This window comes from Anopheles maculipalpis, chromosome 2RL, assembly GCF_943734695.1.
Source record: "Anopheles maculipalpis chromosome 2RL, idAnoMacuDA_375_x, whole genome shotgun sequence".
Taxonomy (NCBI): Eukaryota; Metazoa; Arthropoda; class Insecta; order Diptera; family Culicidae; genus Anopheles; species Anopheles maculipalpis.
The window spans coordinates 7050673-7077153 of record NC_064871.1 but is presented as its reverse complement, the minus strand read 5'-3'; the positions used below and the strand labels follow the sequence as shown (position 1 = coordinate 7077153).

Below are 26481 nucleotides of genomic sequence, written 5' to 3'. Positions count from 1 at the left end.
CCATCTAACCGGTTCGATATCGCGCAAACCCAGCTGATAGCGCATTTAGTGCGCGCCGAATTTCGTTACGCACCCCAAAAGCACTTTCCTACTATCAGTGCTGCTTCCTTTTTATTTCCTTTCTAACCATAGCTGGACCCAACCAAACAACCTCGATAAACCCGCCTACCCTGCGATAGGTCCGATCCGATGGGCCGTAAAACGGGAGCAATAAAATAAAATTTGTCTCAACTGAATAAACATTTAGATTATCGCGCGAATTGCAGGCCGAGTTAGCGGGTGATTGGTACTGCGTAGCGTGATTTGGCATGATGGGACACAAGCCTCGCGGCCATGACTACCATCGCTGCCAGCTGCCGGCCATGGGTTGCCATTGACGCGACTATCACTGACCGACGCGGAGGGAAAGTGACGCCAGCCCGAAGTGTTAGGGACACGTGGGTTGACAAAATTACCTATTCAAAAACATCGTCAGCTGCTAGAACACTTGCCACTACGACAATAATGGTCATCATCGTCCCTTCCATACCTACCGTAGTCGTTTAACAACTTTCAGCATCAGTGTCCTAGAATCGAGGGCAATAACATTTCATCGACCGGCCGTAGCCGGTGTCCGTTTGTTTGGGATCGACTCCCCGGTCCCTTGCTTTGGGACATTCATTTAACGATCGAGTGGACGGCCGCGTGTCGGTGGGATACTTCACCAAGACGTCGGCACATCGGATATTTCGGATCAATTTTGCATGTAATTTTATAGCGAAAGACTTCATTAATTTTAATTAGGTTCGTTTTTCGCGTCAAGGGATTTACGGCTTTCGCGGGTAGAAAGGAGGTCTCCCGTTTAGTTTTTTCTTGTTTTAACGCTGCACAACTCACTAATGGGAAGCAGCTGAGGCGTTCGAATGTTTTGGCTGTTTAGTATGACACCAACGCGTCACTGTGTCCTTGAAACAGTTCGGTTCGCTTCGGATGTCCCTCGTTAATGTTTGATCACTTGGTACGGACGATGGAAAGGAAATCTGAGCTGTGCGTGAGCGGTCGCTAGTTGGTGTAGTTGGTCGTTGGGTAGAAAGCAAACAAACACTCCAACTCCACAAAAGGGATAATCACAGCTCCCGGGAACAATAATCAAAACAAGGACTAGCCCTTCCCAGGGCTCGGTGAAAGGTTTCGGGTGCGTGCTATCAGTTTTATTGCTAACAAGAACTCATAAAAACTTACACTTTATTGCCATCCTTCGATAAGGCGCACTGGTGGGAAAAGCAAACGCAGAGATTGATAGCGATGTACGCGGTAGGCCACCCTTGGAATTAAGAATGTTGGTCTGCCTTGGAGCTCGAAACCATCTAATGGTTTACCTGAAATTGAACACGTCTCACACAAACGACCGATGTACACCGATCACTAACTGTGTTTCATCTTTTATTCCCATCCCTTTCGCCATGCATACAGGTACGTACGTGCTGGCCTGGAAGCGGGGCATCGCGATCCTGACCGCTGGTTCGGTCAAAGTCACTCCGGATCCGCGCGTCCGGCTCGTGAATGGCTACTCGCTGCAGATACGCGATGCAGTACCGCAGGACGCAGGAGACTACATCTGCCAGATAGCGATGCTGGACCCGCGCGAAATTACGCATCACGTGGAAATTCTTGGTAAGTACATCAACGGCTTTTTCGTCATGTGATGCATGCTGTTCAGGGAAGTGCTTCATCTTTGAAGTTGCAATGGTTTCCACAAAATGCACAAATAATGCAGTCAATGATTGCCAGTTAGCTCTATTACCTGGAAATGCCATAACAGGTTTGATTGATTGCATCATTGTACACAAATCCGCTAAAGTTGCTTAATACTTGGAAAGTTACTATTTCTGTTATGCCCCTAAAGGTATGCAATACTTATACACAAGCACTGAATTGCATAATGAAGAAAATTAATTTAAAGTGTTTTTGAGCACGTCTTGATGACATGGTCAGATCTCATGTGCATTTCCAAGAAACTAATTTAAAAAATAAAAATAAAATAACATACATGTTACCACAGTTCACGACAGATTTGCAAAATTGATCGTTTATGTTTTTCATAGCTTTTTTTTATTGATAATATCATTCGTTCCACTACGTTGACAAAATGCCTCCACTTCCCACAACCATGCTACCAGCAATATACGGCGCTACACTCTTCCCGTGGACGATTATCAGCCAACTACAACAGCTTTTGCTGTTTCGCTGTCTCTACCACGCTCCATCACAATCGCTCCCACCCAGTTCGGAAAACTTCTTCCCGTCTTTTGTGAGTTGTTTGAACAAATCGCCGATAAGCTCTTCCGATCATCTCACAAGACATCATCTTGCTTGCCGCCATGCCCATTCCACCCATAACCGATGCCACCCATTATCATTGCCTTCGTGTCAGTAACACTTGTACACTCTGGGTAGAACGAAACTGGCCTCCTCCCCATCGAAACGTCGGCGGAAAACTTTGCCCCGACAAAACCCAACATGGCGCAACCCGTGATGAATCATCGATCGTTTGCGTGCCCGATGGCAAAAATGTTTCCCATTTTCCAATCTATGGCTTCACAACACCCGGCCGCCATTCCGCCATTACTGTACCATTTTTGCACCACCACCCATGGGATGTCTTACCATTCGCAATTCGGATTTTGGAGGTTTCAATGTGGTGCTGGAAATCTTTTTTTTTTTGCCGGTAAAGAAAACTCGCTGTCTCGCATGCTGATTTATGGCGGGTTTTTCCTGTTCACCGGGTAGTCGCCGATTTTCTCTCCCTTGTGTGCACATCCTTATCTTGCCACGGGCTTTTATTTCGGGTACGATAGTATGGTTCCGAGGTTGGGTTGAATTTTCTTCTCATTCTTCCACTGTTGGATGCTGGCTGAACTGCAGCCAAACAGCCAACCGGTCGTATGGTTTTCAGACGAAGGGAAAAGCATGAGCACGGAAAGGAAAAACACACCCTGTCAGGATCAGAAAAATCCCGGAGACAACCTTTCAACTTTCACCGCACGTACCGTAACAATCGTAGGTTATTAAATCTTTTTGAGTGATTTCATTTGGCAAAGTGTACGGCTTGGAAGGTGTCACGTGGTGGAACTTCTTGTCCCAGTGTCGAATGTGTTCAGGGGGTTGTAACAATGAAAAAAGTTTAACCCCTAACGCGAGTGAAAGCGCTCGGAGCGGAACCATCCTGTGTCAGGATTTATTGGCCGAGTTCCGTTCCGGTTGATTCTGGGCGAGTGAATCCGTAGCGAAAATGGGGGAAAGTTACAATTTCCGGCAAACAGTAGGAGGGAAAATTATTTTTTGATTCGCTTCTTTAAAGCTCCCAACGAATAAATAAATACTTTGGGTTCTAAATATACTTTTATCAATTAAAAAGCTTCTTTTAGACCAACTCTTTCAACAAGCTGCAATCAAAAAGATCTATTGAATGCATTTGCATCGATTCGATGCACCAATTAAACAACCAGAAGCAAGAGCAACGGCAAAAGTACGAACGGCTTAATTGCAATCATTTTCACTAGTTTGCTTCTATAACGAGGTCACACGAGCGATCGGTCGGAAAATTGCTACATTCATGTGCTTTACCATACATTTGAAACTTTGCACCAGTGTTCAGCTTTCATCAGTTCCCAACAACGTTATCTAGCACCATTCAGCTGGCTAGGTATCGTAGTTTTTGCACACAATTAACGAGAGCTTTTCACTGTGCGCAATGCATTTTTCCCCCTTAACGGTCCGTCACCAAAGCTACCAAATTGCTGTTTTATCAAAAAACGATACTTATAAATACCATCTGCTGTATGTTGCAATGCTTATGCTAGGGATCAGGTTGGGATGATGGCACACGGTTGTGAATATTAGAATTATTTGAGCACGGCTTACCCACAAAGTGCACAAGCACCAAATCCACATCGCTTTGCAGTGGTAACTTTTCCCCGTTGGATAGAGGTTTAAAAACGAAGTTAATTCTCGCTCCAAATAGATCGCTCAAGAGTTAAATCAATGCACCAACCCAGTTAAGCTTTTCGTCATGCTGTCGGAGTCGAATGTGTGCCTCATCAATGTTCCGTGTTGAAAGTTAGGCGAAGGATAAGATATGAACTCGCATCGCGCTTTGCTAGTTTCGACTCGTTGTGTTCCGATCCAGAACGCTTCATTCAGGCTGATTCTACGAAAATTATGCCATTGAAATTGAGCACTCTGGGCTAATGGGCTGTCTCTTCAACGTTTTGAGCTTACTGAGAAAAAGCTTTCTGACAACGAACGGCGGGCTGGCTGATACCGTCGAATGAAGGCAAAACGTTTATGCAAATTAAACATGAACAAACCCCGCTAATGTGTTCTAATTATATCCTGCCAAATAGGATAATCGTTTGATTTTTATCTATGTTCTTTAAACTTCCAAATTTAGTAATTCCTGTGCTCAGTCACTTGCTTTCCTGATCACTTTAAGGAGAATTGACCCTATTTATTGGTTTGTTTGGTGACAAATCACACTCTCCATCAACCATAATACACTTTCTTTTTGAGCCAAATCGAAACAAATTGCAAATAACAATCTCTTCCAAATCCGATCTACAGTTCATATCATAGAAAGTAAGTGGAAAACCCCAGCAGGAAACGAAACAAAACGTTTCCCTCCAGTAAATAACCTAATGCAGATGATGATTCTGGTCGTGCCCTTTGACAATCTGTTGTCACATCGCTGTATTTTTTTTTACATTTTATTTTTGTTTGTCCTCTTTCCTACACTTCCAGCAGGAAAAAAACATTTCATACGGTGACGGTGTTCCATCCACAGTTCACAGTTCTGACCACATTTGCTCCTCTTGAAGCCGTTTTCCCGCAATGCGCTACCATTTCTTGCCGTACGTGGAAAGTGGTGGTGGCCCATGTTTGTGGCCACCGGAAAACGGAAGTCAGCAGGAAAATGAACTTCCACAGGAGAGTAGATTTCCGTCCCCGGGTGTGGGACACCGGGTGGGGAAGGGTGAGAACTCACGTACCGAGTGTGGGAGGAAAAGTTTGACTACGGTCAGCCCCTTATATCACCTCTTGCTTCCAGTGCTTGGACAGACTGGGAAGGTTTTAAGCACTTTTGGGGTAAAAAAAAAGGACAACCAATACTTACTGCCGTTGGTGGCTTATTTCATCTGCAAAAGTTCATCGGCACCCCGAGGGGGGTTTATTTTATTTTTAATTCTTTCCCCAGCGCTCTGGCCTTTGTGAAGCTCAAATGGTTTCCTATGGCATGCGAAACCCCATCCAGCCATCATCATGCCCATGTCCATTGCGCTGTGGTAAATTCCTTCACCAGGAGGGAGGCCATCTAAAAAATTCTGCCACCCGAGTCGCCTGAGTCAACCGGAATGACTTATGCCATTCCGCCGGGAGCATGAGCTTTTTTTCTGGAGCTGGAACGTGGCTGTTGCTGAAACCCGGAAAACGAGAGACATTTTGCGCTTTCAATTGCCTGAGCAGCAGCGAGACGTCGGAAGGGTACCGCGGGATGCCGCTTAAAGTCCACCCTGTCACCGCCTGCCCAGCTGTAGCGGAAGTCCCGAATCGTCCGGGAAATCACGCTAAAGCTTGGCGATGCGTTTGCACAACTTCCACGGAAGGTCCCTTCGGTTTCGGCCGGCTTTCTGTGGCACCAACGTGACAACAGTTCCTTTGGGAGTTACCCGTACGCGTGTGGGTGGTCCGATGGGTGGTGAAAGTGTTTCCTTACTATTGCTTCGGATTCGGTTTTATTCTTTCTTTACGCACGCTCACATACTTTCAGGCGCGGCGGAAGCCACACTCGAAGCATGGTTGGGTTGATGCCGGAAATAATAAACTTTTCAGGACACAAGTGCCACTGTGTATGGCACAAGTGTGTTAAGTGCGCACATGTGTGTGTGTGTAAGTGTGTGTGTGTGTGTGTGTGTGTGTGAGTGTGTGTTGTGCGATAACGGCTCAGAACTTTGAGACGGCCGTGAAATGCGTCTCGCTGGTTGAGTTCTTCCTCGCTCCAACACACTCGGAGTATCGCTCGAGGATAGTTGGAAATGGATAAAAGTGGAATTTATTTCCGCCCAGGAACAATCCGACTACGTGACGTGTCACATGCGTCGCTTCTGGGAAAGGAGCAATAAATGTGAAACCTCCCTCACGGTTTCCTTGGCTTTTGTGTTGTGCCATCGTCACAGTTCATTCGGGCACATAATTGTGCCATCAGGGACATTACCAGCGCAGGCTGTCGCGGGGTTAAAGGAAAATCTGATAAAAGTAATTAGTAGCAAAATTCTTTGGGCGGTTTTACTGTCATGTCAGAGATTGCGCTTAAGTGACAGTAGTGTGGGCCATATTATCTGGTACTTTGCGAGATGACATATGAAAGGCTAATATTTACCGGCTAATTATATGCACAATTGCAGTTAGCACTGTGAAGATCAACACAGAAACTTGACATGAGAAAAGAATGATTTAAAGAACGATGCAATCTGATACAAATATTTAACGAACTTCTTAAGAGAAATCAGCATAAAATCATTCGTGAAATTCCCCAAGATTATCGGATTTATAAAACAGCAAAGAATTATTTTTTATTTTTAACACATGAAGCTTCAGTTCCGCAAAGCCCAGTGTACGTATCAACTTCACAATTAATCCTCAAAAGAATGATAAACTATAGGCTGGAATTAAACGACTAACAGAAAACATAACACGTCAAATCAACATTTAAATGCATTTGCATATTGTTGCAATAAAAACAACAGCAAAAAACAATAAATTGCTCCGACATCTAATCCACACTGAATCGATTTTCATCCCGAGCCTGTGTGTTCTACACACACAGCAAAAAAAAAGGGAAACGATCACACAATCACATTGCTAAATTCGTGTCAAATCAACTCATCTCTGACAGCATTGCACAGGCACAGAATGGATCATAAAAAAACCCGTGTCGTCCCAAACCGGACCGCGATCCGAGGCTGCGTCCCGTGCCGACGTACGGCAAACGGAAAATTGCATCCTCGATCATTCGCTTCCACAAAACACGCTCGATTGCATCCGTGACAGTAGCGCTGCGCAGCGTGTTCTGTATCTGCCATCCGGAAGCGTTTTGCGAATGGAAAAATCCGCAGCTCACACCCCGTTCCCCTTCCCCTTCTCAGGACTTAATGCCTACGAAGCGCAAAAACAGTGTGAACCGCATCGAAGGTCCAAACCAAGCTCCGTTATTCATATTTTCATTCCACTTCACGCTTCGCCTACGATCATGCAAAACAAATGTTCACGAAACGGTCGGAAACAAACGGAAGGATGAGTGAATCGCTTTTTTTTTTGGCTGTTACTATCATGAAGCACACACATAAATACCCGAGGAGGTTCTCCTACTGAACCTCAGGAACAGGTGGGTGAGGTGGCTTTAGCATACAGCCCCTGATCTCTCTGCCTTTCGCTATGGCGAGAGCAAATAATGGTCATTGGCAAGCGAGACTGGAACGAGAGACAACAGCAACAAAAAAAAAAGCGGACTCTGCGCCTTCCTGACAACGAACGATACACCGTGGAACATCGTGGAAACAATGGGAAAATTTAGACTTATTCCGAACAACCTTCCGCCCAGCGGGCCAAAGTGGAACATTCATTCTGCACCCCAAAGGCCGGCCGGAAAGCTTCCCAGCTGACCAGCCCCCTTGGCAGAGTGGGGTACGGTGCAATTGTCACTGTCCGCTTCAACTTCAGCTCGTTTGCATTTGTCAGCGAACGCAACTGGGAACACCGGCGACAAGACATCTGTGAACTGGAAACTCTCTACAGTTTGAAGTAGCGACTGCAACACATACAACAAAAAAAAAAAAAAAGAATTAAAAGTTCAAATCCTTCCTCGTTTCTCCTTCCTTCTCGGCGATGCCATCCATCCCATGTCCATCCAACTCGTAGTTTTCTTTTTGTTCATCCGGACTCCAAAAATACGAAACGTGCCGCCAGCCGGAAAGTCGATGCACAGCGGCCAGAACGCTCCAAACGTGCCACGCAGAAAGGATAAACCGTTCAACAATAGAAACAGTAAACCCTACCGAAACAAGGAAAAGGAAATCAGCGAACGAAACAAAACGAATGCACCGCTAGTTTCCCTCTGGTAGTTCACATGTGACACATCGTGCCGAGCGATGCTTACTTTTCGGTTAGAAGCTGCCGGGTTCGGCAGCCTGCCGGGTAAGCGCGGGTTGGAATGTATAGAATATGCACACTGGTCGTATGCTGCCGTATTTTTGCGGGTAAGCTGTGGCTGGAAGAGCATAAAAATTTACATTTTGATAAACTAATTGGAGATATAACTGTCCGCTTCATGGGAAATGCAAATGTTTGCTTAAAACTGGCACCGGGTCTGGTATCCGGACCTGCAACTGTGCGTTTTTAGCCTTGCAACCTGACGTCCCAGGGAGTAAAATATTGAAAGAATTCAAAAAAGCAAAAAAAAAAACCAGGCGAAGTCGAAACCGATCGACAAATATTTGCCACCTTGCCCGGAATCCAACCGACCGAGTGTGCCGTGTGGATCAGTTGCCTTCGATAACCGATAATGGAGATTAAATTTGCTCACACATTCATTGTCGATTGTGATCGCAGAAGATGAGAGTAAAACATATGCTCCGGCTGTTGTTTTTTATTGCGATCGCTGTTGGAGAATCAAATCGTGACCACACTTTAGAGCAGAAGTATGTGGTAAAATCGAAGTTGGGAGCTGGGGAGAGCTGGGCGAATCAATTTCATCGTAAATCGTGTACCACAAAACCAGTTGTTTGCAAAGAGAGTTGTAAAAGATTAATGGGAGGTCATATTTTTCCCTGCCCACACCACGGAACCGAATGCCAAGTATCGGTTTGTGTTTGAAAACAATCTCGCCTACGAGACGGTGTGTTTCTAGCCTGCCATTACAAAAAGCTGGGTGCGAGCGGTGGACGCTCGAGTGGATCGAGTTTTATTGGTCCACATTAGGGACACCCAATCAACCAATAAAGCCTCACCATTGGACGTCCTACACGCTGCGATCCGTTTATGGATGCCATTCTAATCAATAATAAACAAGGCACCTTTCCCCGGGAACCTGTAGCCTGGCATCAATACCGTGAATGGAAGAGGGACTCTTAATTTTCCAATAAAATACCCACACCCAGCCGGAAAGTCATATGCTACCGGTACCACACCCTCAGTGGAACGAAATTTGTGGAGAGTAATGAAACGAATCGAAGCATATAAGAAAACTCTCAGCCTGCACAACCCCCGATTCCTGAATCCTGATGCCAGGCGTAGAAAAGAAATCACAAACCTACCTGCAGCATTCGGAAAGAAACCGAGGGTCGTGAGTGTTTGCTGGCAATGTTTATGCTCTCTGCTGGCTTGGCCTGCACCTGTGTTCGCACAGGACACACATACACACACCAGCATTAATACAACCTCGTACCTGTCGGACAGGTTTGTTCGTTTTGCAAAAAGCGATGCTGGGGAGCAAAGAAATCATGAAGCCCCTGAGGCCGAACGGAGATTTATGTGACTGCAAAACTAATCCCAAACTCCTCTCGCCAATAAATCACCATACGGAGAGCTAATAAATAAAACATTTCGAAACGAAAACGATCCCAACTCCTGCACAAGCTGGACGCTAACGACCCGCACACCGGGGCCCCTCTAGGTCGGGTAGTTTTCATGAAGACGAACCCAAACACTATAGCAAGACTTCTGACGATTCCGTCAATTCCATCAGGTGAGGCGGTCGAATTTTTCGGCCACTTTATTGCACAACGATGGTTCGCAATCATTCGCACCTTCCGCTTCGCTAGTGCCATGGAAACGTACCTATAGACCCTTTGATTATCTCGTTATCAGTGCGGTTTTTTCCCCCGAAATCGGATCTCGTTTGGTTTTTGGTTTCTGCATATCTTAATTTAACAACCGAACGCTATATAAAATGGAATAAAACCCTCCTAACCGGGTACGCTTTAATACGTAACGAGTGTGTGCCCCGGTACCGGTTTCACTGCCCGATTCTGATCATTATTATCGGATCGGCAGTGGCATGAAATATTTGTTGCATTGCAGTCAAAACTCCCTTCTTCGGGAGCTGCGGTAGGTTTTTGGGGGGAAGAATGGGTAGAACCGTGCAGTGAAGGGAAGCCGTATAAATTATCTACAAGCGTGTGGTTCGCCCGGGCACGGTCCAAACAGTACATCCAGCGCCCATCGAGATTGCTAGCGTGAAGCTCGGAGCGTCCAGGGGCATCAGAGTCATGTAATGGAAATAAATTTCCCGGTGTTGCCTCCCGAAACAACCTCCAACCCATTAGTATCGAGCGCGAGGGCTTTTGTCCGGTTCGGGGTTGCAAGTTTGGAGAGTCAATGAAAAATCAACAAAATATGTTTTGCGGCTAACGGGAAGGATGAATGATGCATGTACATGTGCCCTTCGGGATGGTACAGTAGATTAATAAGCGAGACCGTGGTATGCGTTATTTGTGGTTTAACTTTAAAAAAGGTGAACAAGATTTTAGCTACTCTTGTTTGTAAGAGCCCCAAGGATTAATTATTAGAACTAATAAGCTAGCTGGAACAGTGCGCATGATTTCAGGTTTTTATGGAAGGTCGTTTGTTTCTTCGTTGAAAATGTAGGAGACTCAAGGAAATATCAATTGATTCATTTACCGACTCATAATGGAGTGAAGAAAGGTGGTTTTTTTTATTTACATACGCAATAGTTAAACATATTTTCTCCAGAGCTTCAGAACGGAATTTTAACTTAAACTTTTGGAAGAAGAGGTCCCTTGAAGATACTCGATGGATGACGAGCTCTCTTGCGAAACAAGACTCCATAGACGGTAAACATCCTTGAAGGTAGGATAAACATCCTACCGCCCTACGAATGGAACTAGAATATATACATTTTAAAATTATTTCACACCACCTCCTTCACCACAGTTCCTTGCACACGCTTTAAAAGAAACGAAAATCCGAATACTATATGCCTTCAGAGCCACAATCCTCATCCATGCTGATTAAAGTTAGCTGTAAATTTTGTTCCAAACAACAGTGTCACGTGGTTTTCCGCAAATATCTTTCTGAATGCTTACAGTTATTTAAAGAGACGTCTCTCAAGCCTCATATCTTCTGTGAGCGCAAAAAAGCCACCCAATACAATGCCACTGTTTTACACCTTTTAGCAAAACCAGCAGTCCCGCATTCTGGCACGGGTTCATCATTAAATTTACCAGTAAAACATTGTTAACCATGAACGTGTGCGTAGTCGCCGGCGTGGGGTACATTAAATTCAACGACACTGTGACGGAAGCACCTACCAAAAGACACATACATCGCCCTTCAAGACATAAAGCGAACCATCATGAGCTCGTGTGTCTTTGCAGAAATGCTAGATGCAATGCAAATAAAAACGATGATCATATTTATTTTTCACCAACATCGTTGCACGGTACCAAAGGTACATGCCCGCGTTCGAACCCCATTTTCAAATGTTGCCCATGGTGTTGCCGCTACATTTGGTTTCAAACTGTACCGGCTGTCAACCAAGAAAAAGCTGAAAACAAATTATTTTCCAACAACGGTTGTCCGTGACGTCGACGAGCGGCGCTATTGTAAGGTCCGTTTTGGGTGCCACTAAGAGCTAGGCGAAAACATTACCGGAAAAGCGCGAATGAATTCACCGAACAAAAGGTTATTAATAGAACAAATTGCACCGAATGTAGCTGAGAGCCGAGAAAACAAACGGAAACAGTTGCCGAAAACTGGTTGCAAAAATAGTTCAAGCGAAGGAAAGATCGGGGGATCTAACGCCGCTCATTTCACAAAAACATGGTCGCCAGAAATGCGGAAGAAAAAATCACTTTGCCAGCTTACACATTCCGAGTCAAACGGGGGCAATTCGTGTCGCTTCACTTCGTCGCTAGAAAAACCCGGGCCAACCAACACCAACCGTTCGACAAAGCCTTTGAAAGCTTTCGATGACCCTCCTTCCTTGTTAATGTTAGTGTGTTGTTTTTCCCCATCCAGCATCCACCCTGCTTTCCTCCCGGCAACCGATATCCCCTCCCTCCCCTTCTTTCGTCGTGCAATAAACCCAAGCACACTTTAATTTGAAATTAATTACTTGAAAACTCAAGTCAAGTGGTATGGCACCACCAGGAAATGAAAAGTCGACCGGCCGATGGAAGGAAATTACGCGCTTTTTGACTCCCCTCCACCCTCCTAGTGCTTTTCCGCATTACCAAGACCGCTCCTAGCGGCCGAGCCTCCCATTTCCGTTTGCCGCCGTATTTGTCGAATGATGTAAATGTTTTCACCCGCCTCGATGGACCTCGTATTTAACGCTGCAGACACGATCAATGGCAACGGGGACCCGCAGCAGGAAGGAAGCAAATTTATTCAACTCTTAATTTAATTACACTTTAATTGATTTCCACTTTCGGGACTGATGGTGGGAAACCTGGGGCGCTTGTGGGAGAAAGGGATGAACATTCCGCGTATTTAGGCACACCGGTCGCACCAAACGTTGCCAGTTTGGGGAAGGATTGTGCGTTCGATCAAAGATGAAACATGCCACAAAACTTTCACCCTGACCTTGGGAAATTCTTGGTTCAAATTTGATTGCTCTAGTCTTACACATTTTGCTTAGATTGTTTTTTACTCTACTTTTTCTTCTATCCCGAAACAAGCATTCCTGATCATTTGTGCCCCTTTTCTTCTCTTGCAATCGTTTCAGTTCCACCCAAAATTACGCACGTCACATCCGGCGGTCATCTGCAGGTCCGGAAGGGTTCACCGGTACGGCTCGAATGTTCCGCCACCGGTAACCCGATGCCCAACATTACCTGGACCCGGAAAAACAATCTGCTGCCCAACGGTAAGGCCTTTCCCGTTTATTGTTTTTCTTTCATCCCCAATCTCGATGGTGCTTGTTTTGCTTTTCTTTCCGGTTTGCGCAAATCTGAACAACCGCAGGCGAGGAACAGTTCACCAATCCCGTGTACGTCATCGAAAACATGGACCGGCATAAGGGTGGAACGTACATCTGTACCGCAAACAATGGTGTCGGACAGGTGGCTACGAGTCAAATCATTCTGCATGTGCTCTGTGAGTATTTCATGTTTATTGGTAGCTTAAGTTACATTAAAAAATAGTATTTCGAAGGATATTTCCAAATTAAAAATTAAAATCTAAATCGGTGACATTCCGATTCCACAACATGTTGATCGTGCTCGAAGTAAAGATTTGACAAACATTTCTGACTGGTTTGCTGAATAAAAGAAGGACAAGGAAACCACACAAAAACGCCAACTGATGCAGCTTTAATTTCATCAACAAAAATATCCCCCAAGTAGCTCATTGCCTACATTATCACTTTAAGCTTTTCTGCACCCAAACATTGTTAGTGACAGCATCATCATTTCGATTACCGCTGGCAACCTTCACTAACCCTAACTATAGGAAAAAAAACTCCCACTCAACTGTCTCAGGTCACGCCAGTGCATAGAATAACTCATCAAATACTCAGAACTACTCATCCGATTCGGTCGTACCGCAAAGCAATCTCATCATGGTTTGGTGGACGTCACCATCAGCCCTGGGTTCGATAGCGTGGAACGTATTTTTGTCCCTCGTTCTTTCTCTCCTGCGAACAATATTCCACACACCGTCTAACAAGGCAGAGTTTGTGGTAACTTTTAATACCATTGTCACCTTGTCGGTACAGGTTCAACAACGCAAACCGTTGACTCATCACGGGACGTTACGATCTGACCAGCCAAAACTAGTGGCCGGGGTCGTGTCTCGGTGCCTTGCCTGCCTGATGCTGGTAGAAAAGTTTACCTTTATTACTTTGTTTCGTAGAAGCGGGTTTTTGGTCGATAGTGTGCTGTGGGTCACACAACTTTTAACCAAAACGTTCATCCTTTCTGCTAGAAGAGTCAAAAATAAAAATACCATTTCTAGTAGATCATTTTGAGCGACGGGGCATGAGTTAACACGCCCGAACTGGGTTTCAAATCCTGCTCGATCCGTTTCCCCGTGGTGGGGGACTTATTATCTAAACTACGTAATATCTGCAAGTGTAGTTAGTCATTAAATGGCCGTCGTGAGGTAGGTTTTTGAGTCAAGGAGAAGAAGGAGTGGATCACAGTTTGAAAAGGATTCATGTCCGACTATTCATTGAAATTTTAAATAACCGGAAAACAATATGATTCTCACCAATTTTGTACAAAGAAAAAATCCTCCTTCTTGCTGTTTGGGTCCCTTGCCGGAAAGGAAACCATGTCTTAAAGTACATACTCCACAAGCAAAAACACAACATGCTCGTTAAAGTCATACCTTCTCCGGTTGTAATCGCGCACGTATCACACTTACTTGACAGACGGTCCAACAGCGTGGCGTGTTGCGTGCGAAAAATTGTCAGAATTTTAATGTCCTGCTCGCTTTGTTTTTTACCCATATTTTGTTGCGATTTGCTCCTGCGAGCGAGTAAGTTGGTAGAGTCGTAGACTGTCCGACTTTCATGTGGGGTTTCGGAAACGGGTTAAGACACGGGACTGGATACTGGTACAAATCAGCCCTTGTTTGGTGGGCAAAGATCCAGAGAGCCTAACAAACGTCCGGATAGAACAGTCTGGAGCTCATAAGCATCATCGACTGCAGGTATGAAGTTCCGTATTAATCTGCATATGCAAATGCTCCCAACTTGCCCACCAATTTCCGTCCTCCATCTCCCTCTCTCCCTCTCTCCTTTTGTTTCCGATCCTTTTCCACGATGGAAATTGCTATCCCAAGCGAAAAGGGGACCCCGTTTCGGAACAAACCGTGCATTTATCACATAATCAGGCCTCACCAAACACAGCGCACCCGTTGATAAAACCCTTTCATTATTTTTGCTCCCCCGTGACATTGGGGGACGTCCCAGTGCCAAACGCTGCAACCAACGTTCCAGCACGAACGCTCGACCAGAAGGTGCGGAAAAGCATTCGTGATAAATGAGATTCCATTCCCAAGGGTGCTGCTCAAAATCCAAGCACCGAGAATGGGCTCTGGTCACACGAACCGAACGTCCGTGACTTCTAGCCTAGCGATAGATGAGGTCGAAATTCTCTCCCCTACCCCCCCTCCCCCCCTCCCCTATGCAGATCCCGTCTCGCCAAACCCTTTTTCCCCTGCCCACGGGCGGGACGTGATGCAAAGTCGGAAAAAAAACGAAAATCTTACACGCACACGTGAGCCGGCGCTCAGACTACAGACTGGCCGTTGAATAGGCGGAAAGTCATGAAAATGACCATCTAAACCAGAAAAGGGTGGACAAACTAGGAATGGATGGTTAAAGGATAAAATAGAGAGCGAAAAAAAGAGAACGAAATCGCAACGTGCCAAACGGTGCGGTGTCGAAGATAAATAAGGTGAAAATAAATTGGAATTTCAACTGACCTCCAGTACCTCCAGCAGGAGGTTGTGCACATAAGAGACCCGAGCCAGTGAAATGTTTAGGCAAGTGCCTGAAGGTTTGGGGGTCGGGAAGATGGGACTTGGAAGCCACATGATGACAGATTACGATGGCACGTACCGATTCAAAAAAGGGAACGGGATGATAATCATCCAACATTTTAACCCTTGTCGGGTTCGTTCATGTGGGGTCATTTTTATTCCTTCCCTCTCTTAAAGCTATCTCATGGGAGCTCCCAAAGCTCGCTGGGGGTGGGTGGGAAATCGTACTCAACTTCTGCATTTTTGTGCTTTCGCTTATTTTACGCCCTGCCAGACACGTCTAATGAATGGCGTCGGAACTTACTTGCGCCTCTGCAAAACTGCATAACATTCATTCGAATCACGCTCACGTCAGCAGTGCCAGCTGGAGGGTTTTTTTTTCTATGTGTGCGAGTTTGGCGAGCGTTGTCCGAGCTGTTGGTTAGCATTTTTTTCGCTCAATACCGAGAGGTGAAATGCGATTTTCATGATGAAACAACAAATAATTGTAATTTTTATGGCCTTTCCGTGCTGGCGAGTCGTTTATTTTGACTTCCTCCCGTGGCCTCTTCCGCGGTATGGTGGTATGTTTGAGGTTTTTTCCAAGATTCTTTCTGTCCTCTCGAGCTCCCTCTCCCTCTCTTCTATTCTCTCGCATGGTTACCCTGCAAAGCATTCCTGTTTACGAAGCAATTTTTGTGTGAAATCGAGCTTGTGAAAATAGACTTTACTCACTCTCAGCACCCGGGCCCCGACAACGAGAGCCTACCATTTAACTGCGTCAAGGTGAAAAGACAGCAATTTCGCAGTTCCTTTGGGAATTGGCTTTTCCCTGCACCTCCAACCACCCTTGGAATATCGAACCAAACCAAGCGAAGAAAGAATTGGGAAGTTTTTCTGATGTGACCTTCGTTTGTGGTTTGTTTTCGTTGCCAGTGTACTTACGCGCCCGGCCTGTCAAACGCAATCATCCTAGACTCCCCCACCGGGAACGCAGGTGTAGATTTGAATTATAGCACAAGCGTAAAATTAAGCGCCTAAAATCCGAGTGACAGCTGCTACTGGTCGCCTTACTTTTCCACCTCACACCGTATGTTGTGCATTTACACGCCAGCGTACCATAAGAAGTGTATCGTGGGAGCCTGGCTGTCGGCAGGCAGCCTGCTTGAGGGGAACCAGGGACATTCGTTTTGGCGCACCCGCAAAACGAGTCCTTATCACGCAGCATCGACGTCATTGTCCCATTCCTGGTGTGCGTGAGTAAGCGTTTTATTTTATTCACATTTTATTATTTCACTGCCATGATTCCACGATTCTGTTGAACGATCCGACGCAACCCCCGGTGGGACTCAAGCGCCTTCAACCACCTCACCGGTAGTGTGATGATGGGTTCACAGCGATTAGCAATTAAGATAAGAATCGCTTTCCCAGTCGCTCTGCAAACGAGTGCAAATGGAGGAAAAACTTTCGACAGTTACCGTTCACACCCGTGAGGGTGGACATATTGTGCCAGTCAACCGAAAGTTGGGGATTTATTCGGCAGAGTCTCAATTACTTTCGAACATAGATTTCTCGCACGTCTGCATGTGTTGGGGAGGTGGTGCTTTCTTAACTGATTCCTCTCATTTGCATACAATGTTGATGAATATATGCATGAGGTGAGTGAGAGGATGGGCAAGGCAAAATGCAATGTGTGAGTCAGTGATGCAGTGTGGTCGACGTGCAGCTCGTGCGTGTGAAAATTAGCGCTTGCATTGTGTTCCGACGAGCGACCGAAATGATTTTTCGTTCAGCTAGAATTCTATACATTCCTGATATTCCTGTGAGCAACAAAATCCCTTCTAAATTACTTCCCTTTTGTTGGTTGTGCAAATCCTCGATCGATCCGATATAGAAACAATGTCATAACCTTTGATACAGAGCCTTTCTATTCGCCTGTTATTAACTTTACAGCGGTACGTACGCTTAAATTTAAACAAAAGGCACTTTAAACTGAACCTAAAGTCAGTATTTAATAACAGCATACAAACACCAACGCCTTATTTGCTCGCCCTTATTTTAATCCAACCGTACAAATCGCTTCCTATTCAAATAAAATTAACATTTATTCAACCTACATCCAAACGCGCCCACTTGACTTTTCGTCCAGTTTAGGTTTTGTTTTAGGGAATAAAACTAAATTTATGATACCGGACTTAGCTCTCAGTGAACAAAACGACCACACGCATACAAACAAAAAATTCATTCACGCTTGGCATTGATCCAACATGGCTTCAACATCCGGCCATTTGAAACGCGAACCCTTTTTTCTTGCCCTTTAAAGCATCCGCGCGAAAGAAAAGGGGAAAACCTCACCATTCGTCAGAAAAGCGGCGTCTTTATTTCACCCTACCACGCACTTCCTGTTAGCTTAACGTGCTCTCTAATTATAATACGCTTTTTTGTGTTGGTTCTTTGCTCCGCAAAAGAATTTACGATGTTCCGAGGTTTTACTCTCCTCGCACAATATTATAATCACATAACCACACAACCATTGCTGCTGCTGCTGCTGCTGCTGTGGGGAAAGATATGAATTTAAAGGAACAAAACCAAACACAAACATAAGACGATTGGTGGAAAATGGGCGCAGAAAGTCGAGAACAAGTCTATTACCTTTATGGTGAAGCATAAAATTATGCTATTTCCTATTCATATTACTCACGAACGGGCGAGCGGGCGACCCGACATCACTCATTGCACGCAGTGTGGAAACTATACTGCCCCCCACCATGGTCTTAAGCATGGTGAAAAACAAAACACTCGATTTTCCTTTTTTTATTCTGTGTGTTTATGTGTTTGTGAACTTTTGGAGTGAATTCAGTGAGAGAGTGTCGAGCTGGACGCGCCTACATGTCGAACATGTGAACATACCCACGGGCGAAACTTATTGACCACGCTCATTGTGAAAACCTACACCAGACCCCCCCATGTGGGATGGTAGCCGGTTGCCAGGGAGGTGGGAAACTTTTACGAGCATTAGCCACCGTCTGTTAATAGGCAACTAACACTCCCCCGCAGCCCGTTTACGCTTGCGGTTTTGTCCTGTTCCGTCCAGTCAGGAGTTTTAGTTTCGGCCAATTAGCCACGAGATGGTTCGTATTTCCCCGACGCAAAACCGACGATGAAACCCCTGCAGTGCGGGGAAAGTGCACAGGGAAGGTACGGTGCGGCGTCATTTGACATTTGACTTCCTGATGATGCCACTTTGCCCGGTATTGCCGCACGAACTTCCGGGAAAACTTCTGACCAAACGGCGGCACGGAGGTACGTTTGAATTTGAAGTACGCAATGCCCACAAGCACCAGAGCCGATGCTGAAGTGCAGTACATTCGAAGTTTAGAATTAATTTAATTATACACCAGTGGTAAGGTTGATTGTTTCCTCGCTTTCTCCGATTCCTCCCCCCTACCACCACTAGCGCTCCCTCTAATCCCAACAAATTTTAGTTTCTTATCGTACTCCAGTACTTCGTACCGTCCTTCAACAGCCATTTGCATTTTCGTGCATTAAATTCAATTTTCTTACTCCAACTGTTTGCGGTATTACTTTTGGAGCGTGTGAATAGAGTTTTCGGTATTTGAGTAGCGGTAGAAAACACCACGGAAACAAAACACTACATAAAACAGCCGCTTAATGCTCCATAAAATGAATGAAAATGGTTTCAAGGCCCTAATATGCGGACTCACATGTTTGTTTACTCGGCAGTTTTCTGTGGATCAACTTCACAACAAAACTGGTGATTGAATAACAGGGCGTCCTTTCAATGGTCTTTTGATGTCGTTCCTTACCTTTTTTACACCTCTTTGCTTTCAGATCCACCAGAGATAAGCGTCGAGAACCCGATCGTGTACTCGGGCGAGGGCCAGGAAGCGATGCTTGTGTGTATCGTGCACGGTGAATCTCAGCCGGAAGTAAGTAGTTTTCCGTGCAGTTCATTGCGTCGCTAAGTGCTTAAACGCTCGCTTTTTCTCATTTTTTTTTATAGTTTCTTAGCAATGGTGCTTGTTTTCCGTTAACTAGCTTACACGGTTTTAGGCATTAGCGCTTATCGTTTGGATTTATGGTTTCCTTTCATTTATGCTACGGAAAAAAGAAGCTTTTTATAGTTGTTTACTTGCTAGAGGTAAAACATAAGCATACCATCAGGATAAAGAAGTCGTGATGCTACGATCGAATCTAGTTTTTTCTTCCCCATCTTGGAGTTTATTATTTTCATTTGAACTTCAGTTAACCTTAGGCTCTTGCTTTGCCGCTTTTGATAGAAGCTCTATAACGCTAGCTAAACAACTGTTTTTACTATTTTTACTTTTTCCAACTCTTCTTCTTCCACTGCCTTTCTTTGCTATCTCTTTCTCTCTTTTTCTCTCTCTCTCTCTCTCTCTCTCCTTCTCACACTATCTCGACTCCTATCACATCATCGCCACACTCTCATGCACTCACGTGCTTTCTACCACGCTGAAGGTACTGTGGCACAAGGACACGATGCAGATCGACCAAACGGAACGGCACGTGATCGAGAACCGTGGCGCCCGCCACACGCTCATCATCCGCAAGGTACACCCGCAGGACTTTGGCAACTACTCGTGCATCGCCGACAACCAGCTGGGCAAGACGCGCAAAACGGTTACACTGACGGGCAAACCGAAAACGGCCGTCTTCCGATCCGTCCCGAACAGCCAGTGGAAGGACAAGTACAACATTTCCTGGATCGTCGACTCACACTCACCGATCGAAGAGTTTAAGCTGTACTACCGGCAGGTGGACGGTGATACGCTGCAAACGCACGATGGCATCTTTCTCGATAGTCGGAAAATGCATCACAGCTACGCGGGTGATAATGTACGTACGAAAACTTTCTGCACCAGCAGTTTTAGTTTGACGGATCGAAATCGATCAATCCAAGCACACAAGATGGCCTACCTTCGGGCGGTTTTCACTGTTCTAAGTAGTTTGAAGCTGTCAAATTCAATCATACTGTCATCATAAACGTCAGTTCAATTTGCTTTCCAATCGTTATCGGATTGAGTTCCTTACTTCTTCCACCACCATGAGTGCAGGCTCATGGAAATGGTACGGGTCAAATTTGTTTCACGCTTTTATTGAAGATGTCATTTTCCGTAGGCCCATCACCGGTGCCCATTTTCTATCCTCTATCCTCCGACGCTTCGGAGTCGGTGTTCGTCTCGCAAGCAACAAAGACATGGAGGTGGAAGAATTAATTCAATCCCATCTGGTTCATTCGTTTTCTCGTTCTCGGTGCTCCATTGTGTGTGTCACATTCATCATTCGGGGGATCTTGCTGCTGCTGCTGGAACCTGTAATGCTGGAACGAAACCGGAACTGCTGCTGCTGCGGAACGTGTACGACCAACATCATTCTCGGTGGTTTCGGTGGTACCGAATCGAATGGAAATTTGCTGCACGCGCTGGCACCCACACCAACCGTGGAAACCGTGTACAACAATACTCATACACCAAAAAAAAAACCCCCCATTCACCACACCATGACAACCTTCATCTTCCACCATTAAATCCCACAATTTGTACACGGAATACCAATCCAAAAACGATGTCATTTCTGCACGTTGTGGTCTCGTCGTGTGCTGCAAAAATGGAATGACTACCAACGGACATGAACAACAACAACAACAAAAAAATCCCCCACTCACATACACTGTTCTCAATAACGCCACCTTTATGCTCAGCAGATGCTAGACTACAACCGGAAAATCAACTCGTACGATAGCTACTCGTACAACAATGGCTACCACAATCTGCACCACAAGTGGTCCAAGACGGACTGGCGGGACATTGTGCTGCCGGCCTTTCCTTACTCACACCACTACACCCAGGGCATGAGCTACCTGATACGGGGCCTCGAGCCGGACCAGCAGTACGAGGCACGAGTTCAATCCAGGTAATTATTGATGAGTGATCATCCAGATTTCTAGACCCCGATGGCGCTCCTTCGGGACACTACTACCATTCGGAAATCCTCTTGGCTCACGTGCTTCAGAGACTAGTGTCCTGCTTCGTTCGGCTAAGAAGAAAACCCCGGTGCCGTCTGTCTCTCTTGCATTGTGACTCTCCGCCCAAGTAAAGGTGGAGGCATGATTTGAAGCTTTGGCTTTTATAATCCGATTCGTGCAAAGCATGATCCACAGCGGGTGGGAACTTTGCTCGATATTGGGACAAAATTAATGGTTTCTGCTTTCAGCCATACCATCCCGAAAACGAGTCTCTTTCTTCGGGACAACTCTTTGCTGCAGTGGACGAATTTTAAAGTTCGCCTTTTCCAATGTAGAAAGCAGACTGAATGGAGTGACTGAAAAAAAAAAACAGCAGCTAAAGAATTGAACACTCGAAGTCACCTAACCTGGAAACAACGGGAGCCAATGATCCCGTCTATATTAAGCCTCCGTAGAATGGTAGACCCTCTGGTGGGAGCTAAAAATTCATCAAACAGAAAATCCAATCTTGTCATACAGGAAAACAGTAAGCTTTGGGGAAACAATTCGTTCACATCTGTCCCGAAGCCCGGAAAAGCACCTCCAGTATTGATATCGGGCGTTTTTTTTTTTTTTTTGCTTCGTAGCGTAGGTTTCGTATTAACTTCTTAAGCTGCGGGGCATCATTTTGTGTCCGAGCATGTGACATGCATTGCAGAAATACACTCACCCACACAAAGATGCTAATCTTCTTACGCTGTCCCGGGGCCAAAGCTTGCTTGCAAAGATTGGATGTTCTTCATGTGAATAAAATTGATTGCTTCTAATCGATTTTTAATAATGGCATCACGCCCCTGAGGGACTTTGATCGATGGCAAACATTGCGTCTTGTGTGTGTGCTCATCGTTCTCTCATTCGTGTGTGTGCTCCGGTCGGATTGGATGCAGATGCGCATTCTAGCTATTCGTTCTCTGCATCCATCTTACCGTTAAGAAGGCTTGCCGTTGCTTAACCCTCACGAGACAGAGAGGCCTTCGGTCGTACCGCTTAAGCGGATCAACCCCGGGTGCGACACTGTTCGGAGCGTTCGGGTTGACATGCTCTTAAATTGAAATTTAAATTAAATTTATTTTAATCAACTCATCCACCCCGGGATTCACGGATTCTTCTGTCTTTTCCTTTCTTCATTTTATTTTCGCCGCTGATGAAACGATTGCTTCTGCCGTGATTAAAATCATTATCCCCGGAAAAAAAAAAATACTCCTGCTCGGCACATCCGTCGTCTGTGGTGGACATCCGAACCATCGCTCGGTGCATCCCGGTACGTGCGCTGCCGCCCACCCAACATCCCACATAGGAACCGGTACGGTTGGAGCGACTTTTCCGAAAGCTTTCTGTTCACCACGTCAAACACAGGTAAGTGAATCGAGTAAGTTGTTGCTGCGCAGCAATACACACCATTCGCTAGCTCTTTGTGAGAACCAACAAACGCTGAAGACGGTTCTGGGAATGCAGTAGCCAAGACGAAATATCGCCAGCAAACGAAAAACGGGGTTTAAGTGTTTACTGTATGCTTCAGCAAGTTTGATTACGACCAGTGTACCGTGAGCCAAGTGTTTGTTGATCTGTACCTTGGTGTGTATCTGGCAGTAAACACATCACTTCAACAACCGTTTTCTTAAAATAGCAACCACTATTTTACGTGACATCAGCTACAAAAACAAGCCAATCTACATTTTTCAGCGGCTTTTCTTAATCATTAAAATTTGATTCATGCACAACTGTTGATCAACCTCCGTTTGCTTCTTCCCTTTTGCAGATACCGAGATACGTGATCTGAGTGTCACCCACTACAGCTCGTCCAGGGCGTCGGTTCTATTTGCCAGTGAAATCCGTTGCCTGGTGGGAGCCCTATTTCTCGTCACCGTTTGCCGTTTGGTAAGCTTTTGAAGTTGACCCTTCCGCTAATTGACGTACATAGGACAAGAATGCGCAGTAAAGGTTTTATTTTTGTAGAACCTTAGCCAAGTTACGTTATCAACTTAACACATTCTGAATCAGTTTTAATGTACATCATCGCAAAAGAGCGCCGAAAAAGTGCTCCATTTTTTGTGGAGGAACGTGAGGTTTACTCTAATTTCATCGTGCACGGTTACTCCGTTTTGTATTGATAAATGTAAAAATGCGCTTATTTATTTTTGTAACGCAAAAGGATCGAACCCAACGCAAAACGCAACAGCCTGAACGGTAAACAGCTGAAAATACTGAACAGTTAAGGAAGGTAGCAGTAAAACACACAAAAAAAAACTCACACAACCGATACCAGTTTAAGCCAATGAACAAAGTGAAGAAGAAAAAAATACACATAGCAACAACCTGAGCGCAACTTGAAATTGATTAAGCTGGAAGGACTATATTTTTTGATGAAATTTAATTTACTCTGATAAAATAAACAACCACTCAAATTAAACCTCGTGGCTACCGTGAACGAAGATGGCAATTTCAGCAATTACGCTCGCTCGCGACGACGACGATGATGATGCCAATGATGATACCCATTGCTGATCGTGTTGGTGACGATCGCGGTCACAACCTCACACCGTCACTGTACCGGTCGTTGCGCGCCGGCACGATGGTCATAATTTATTACCATTAACCCCCACAGGGAACGCGCACACACACACAGAGACGAATCCGTACCGATTGGGCGAGGGAAGAACAATGAAAACTGAAAGGAGAAGAAAAAAGATGGGAAACGAATGCGTTTCGTATGGAGTGATGAAAAATTCAACACAAAAAAGCACTCCCAAAAATAACAAAAACCTCAAGTGAGGAGCTGTGCGCACACTTTGGGAGGCGGAAAATAGGGACAGACAGCTTCACAATCGGAGCCATTTTTCCGCAGCTGCAGAATAAAAGTAAGGAGCAAAAATTAAATTAATTTAATTGAAATCACACTCCATTGTGTTTTGCGTGTCCTGTGCTTCCCGAAGGTGAACGAGCTTCACTGGTTTTATTTCGATTGAAACATTAGTCCACCGGTGAAGCTGTCAATTTGGAACCTTTTTGCTATGCTTAAATGTTGCCTGAACAGTAATACAACTGATTATAAAAATCTACGACTTGAATGTAATAAAAAAACTAAATTATTTTAGCTCGTGCAGCCGTTATTACACGGTTCAATGAGTAAACACGCCGCTGTAACGCGCCTCTATTCAATGTGTCAGTCTGTCAATATTGCATACATTCCGGCGTTCAATTAGGGGATGCATTCCAGTATTGTCACATGGGCGACATAATTCCTAAGCATTTGCGAATGATCCTTGTTCAATAAAGCGAAGGGAAGGGGGGGTGATGGGTGGAATGACAGCCCGGCGCATTGTAATAACGTCACCCATTATGTATTTAAAATGCTTTCCAAAGCTAGCTTCCGACACTCGTTTGTGGATGAAACCCCATTATGAGCTTATGAATATGGAAAAGGTCATATCTGTTCTGCGCCCTACTGTGCCCTCTAGCTCCCTCTCCCGAGCGGCTTGAAGCATATTTTAGTGGCCGGGCAATTAAAGGTGTGTAAAATGCAATTATTTCACAACAAAACCCCGCATTGAATTGGGTGGGTGACACCGCAACCGAAATGGGCGCCTTTACGTCCTAAAACGATACTTCGCTTAAATATGCACTCCACTAGCGTCGATTCCTACCTACCGCTGCTACCACACGCTGATTGGAAGCGTTGGATTTTGTAATTAAATTTTCAAACGAACCTCAATACGCCTTTGTTGAGGAGCAAGCACCAAACCCCAAGCAGTCAGGAGGGAAACGTTTGCATCCTTTTACGAAGCTGTGCGAGCTGGACATCGGATTCCTTACCAGCTGGATAGGGTGTGCAATGCCAGCTGGTACTGGTGGACATTACTTTTATCGTGCTGCAAGGAAATAACCATACCGAAACGATACCATTCCAAAGCGGCGGTAGGGCGGTCAGTCGGTTGTAATTGTGGAAAATGTGGAACTTTATGATGGTGCGGCATTTGGGGTCGTAAAAACAAATCGGGAGAGAAATTATTCGAGCTCGAGCTTTTTTTTTTCGTGCACTAATTTTTTTCTGTGCTAACGGCAACGAATGTTGTTTTTAAAGCTGCAATTCTGGCAAGTGTAACTGGACCGCGCAGGGAAAAAGAAAAAAAAATCGATTAAACACACCCCAAGGATACTTCTTCGAAAGGTGTTGATTTCTCTATATAGCTGTCAGAAAACATCATATTAGTATCAAAAATCATTTTCAATTAAACTGTGAGAGTCGTTTACTTCCACAGAGCAACATTAAGCAAAGAATTCGGTCAGCAGGACGAACAACGCTGGTCAGCAGCTGGCACCGCTGCTTAGGTCCCTAATGAATTCTTCCCAGTAAGCTCACACTTTCATCTGGAAGTCAAACAAAACCATCCCAAGCCTCATGCAGCACAAAAGTTTTCCAACCTTTCTTTACGACCCAACTTACAAATGCATGTTTCTTTCCACTAAGCAAGAAAGCGAGAGCTAAAGTTGGTGCAAACTTTTCGCCTGCCACCCGTCGTTTGATGAAGTTGGTGGATTGGTTGATAGCAACATGCAACCCGTCCCATTTTCTTCTAGATATGGAAGTCCTTGAGCTCCGCCGCACATATCAAGCTTTCAAGCAACAGGCCTTACCCGAGCTGTTTTCTACAGCTTAACCAAGACACAAGACAACCAACGGGATTGACTTCCGACGTGGCCCGATCCGGTTGCGGTTTTCTTTCTTGCTGCAAGTTTATCTTCGAAAACCTCCTGGCAGACGGGTTTTGGTCCACATTGATTAGAGCACGCAGGCAGGATGAAAAAGGCAGGAACTTCAACAAGCACCAAAGTTCTCACCCAATATTCAACCCGGCAAACCGCTCCCAAGAGTGACCTTCAGCAAGTCGTGCAAGCAAACAAACGGACAAAAC

General features: G+C 45.3%; 1 protein-coding gene across 1 annotated transcript in view; it reads left to right on the top strand.

Moving 5' to 3' along the window:
* The window catches only part of LOC126557487 (hemicentin-1-like), a 52014-nt gene extending 28529 nt beyond the window's left edge, over positions 1-23485 (top strand). The window contains exons 3-10 of the mRNA XM_050213280.1: positions 1453-1653; positions 12782-12922; positions 13021-13152; positions 19375-19472; positions 20023-20400; positions 21269-21477; positions 22866-22924; positions 23328-23485. Of these exons, the coding sequence (XP_050069237.1) occupies positions 1453-1653; positions 12782-12922; positions 13021-13152; positions 19375-19472; positions 20023-20400; positions 21269-21477; positions 22866-22924; positions 23328-23458 (1349 nt within the window). The 3' untranslated portion in view covers positions 23459-23485. The remainder of the gene's footprint in view (positions 1-1452; positions 1654-12781; positions 12923-13020; positions 13153-19374; positions 19473-20022; positions 20401-21268; positions 21478-22865; positions 22925-23327) is intronic.
* Positions 23486-26481: the final 2996 nt, after the last annotated feature.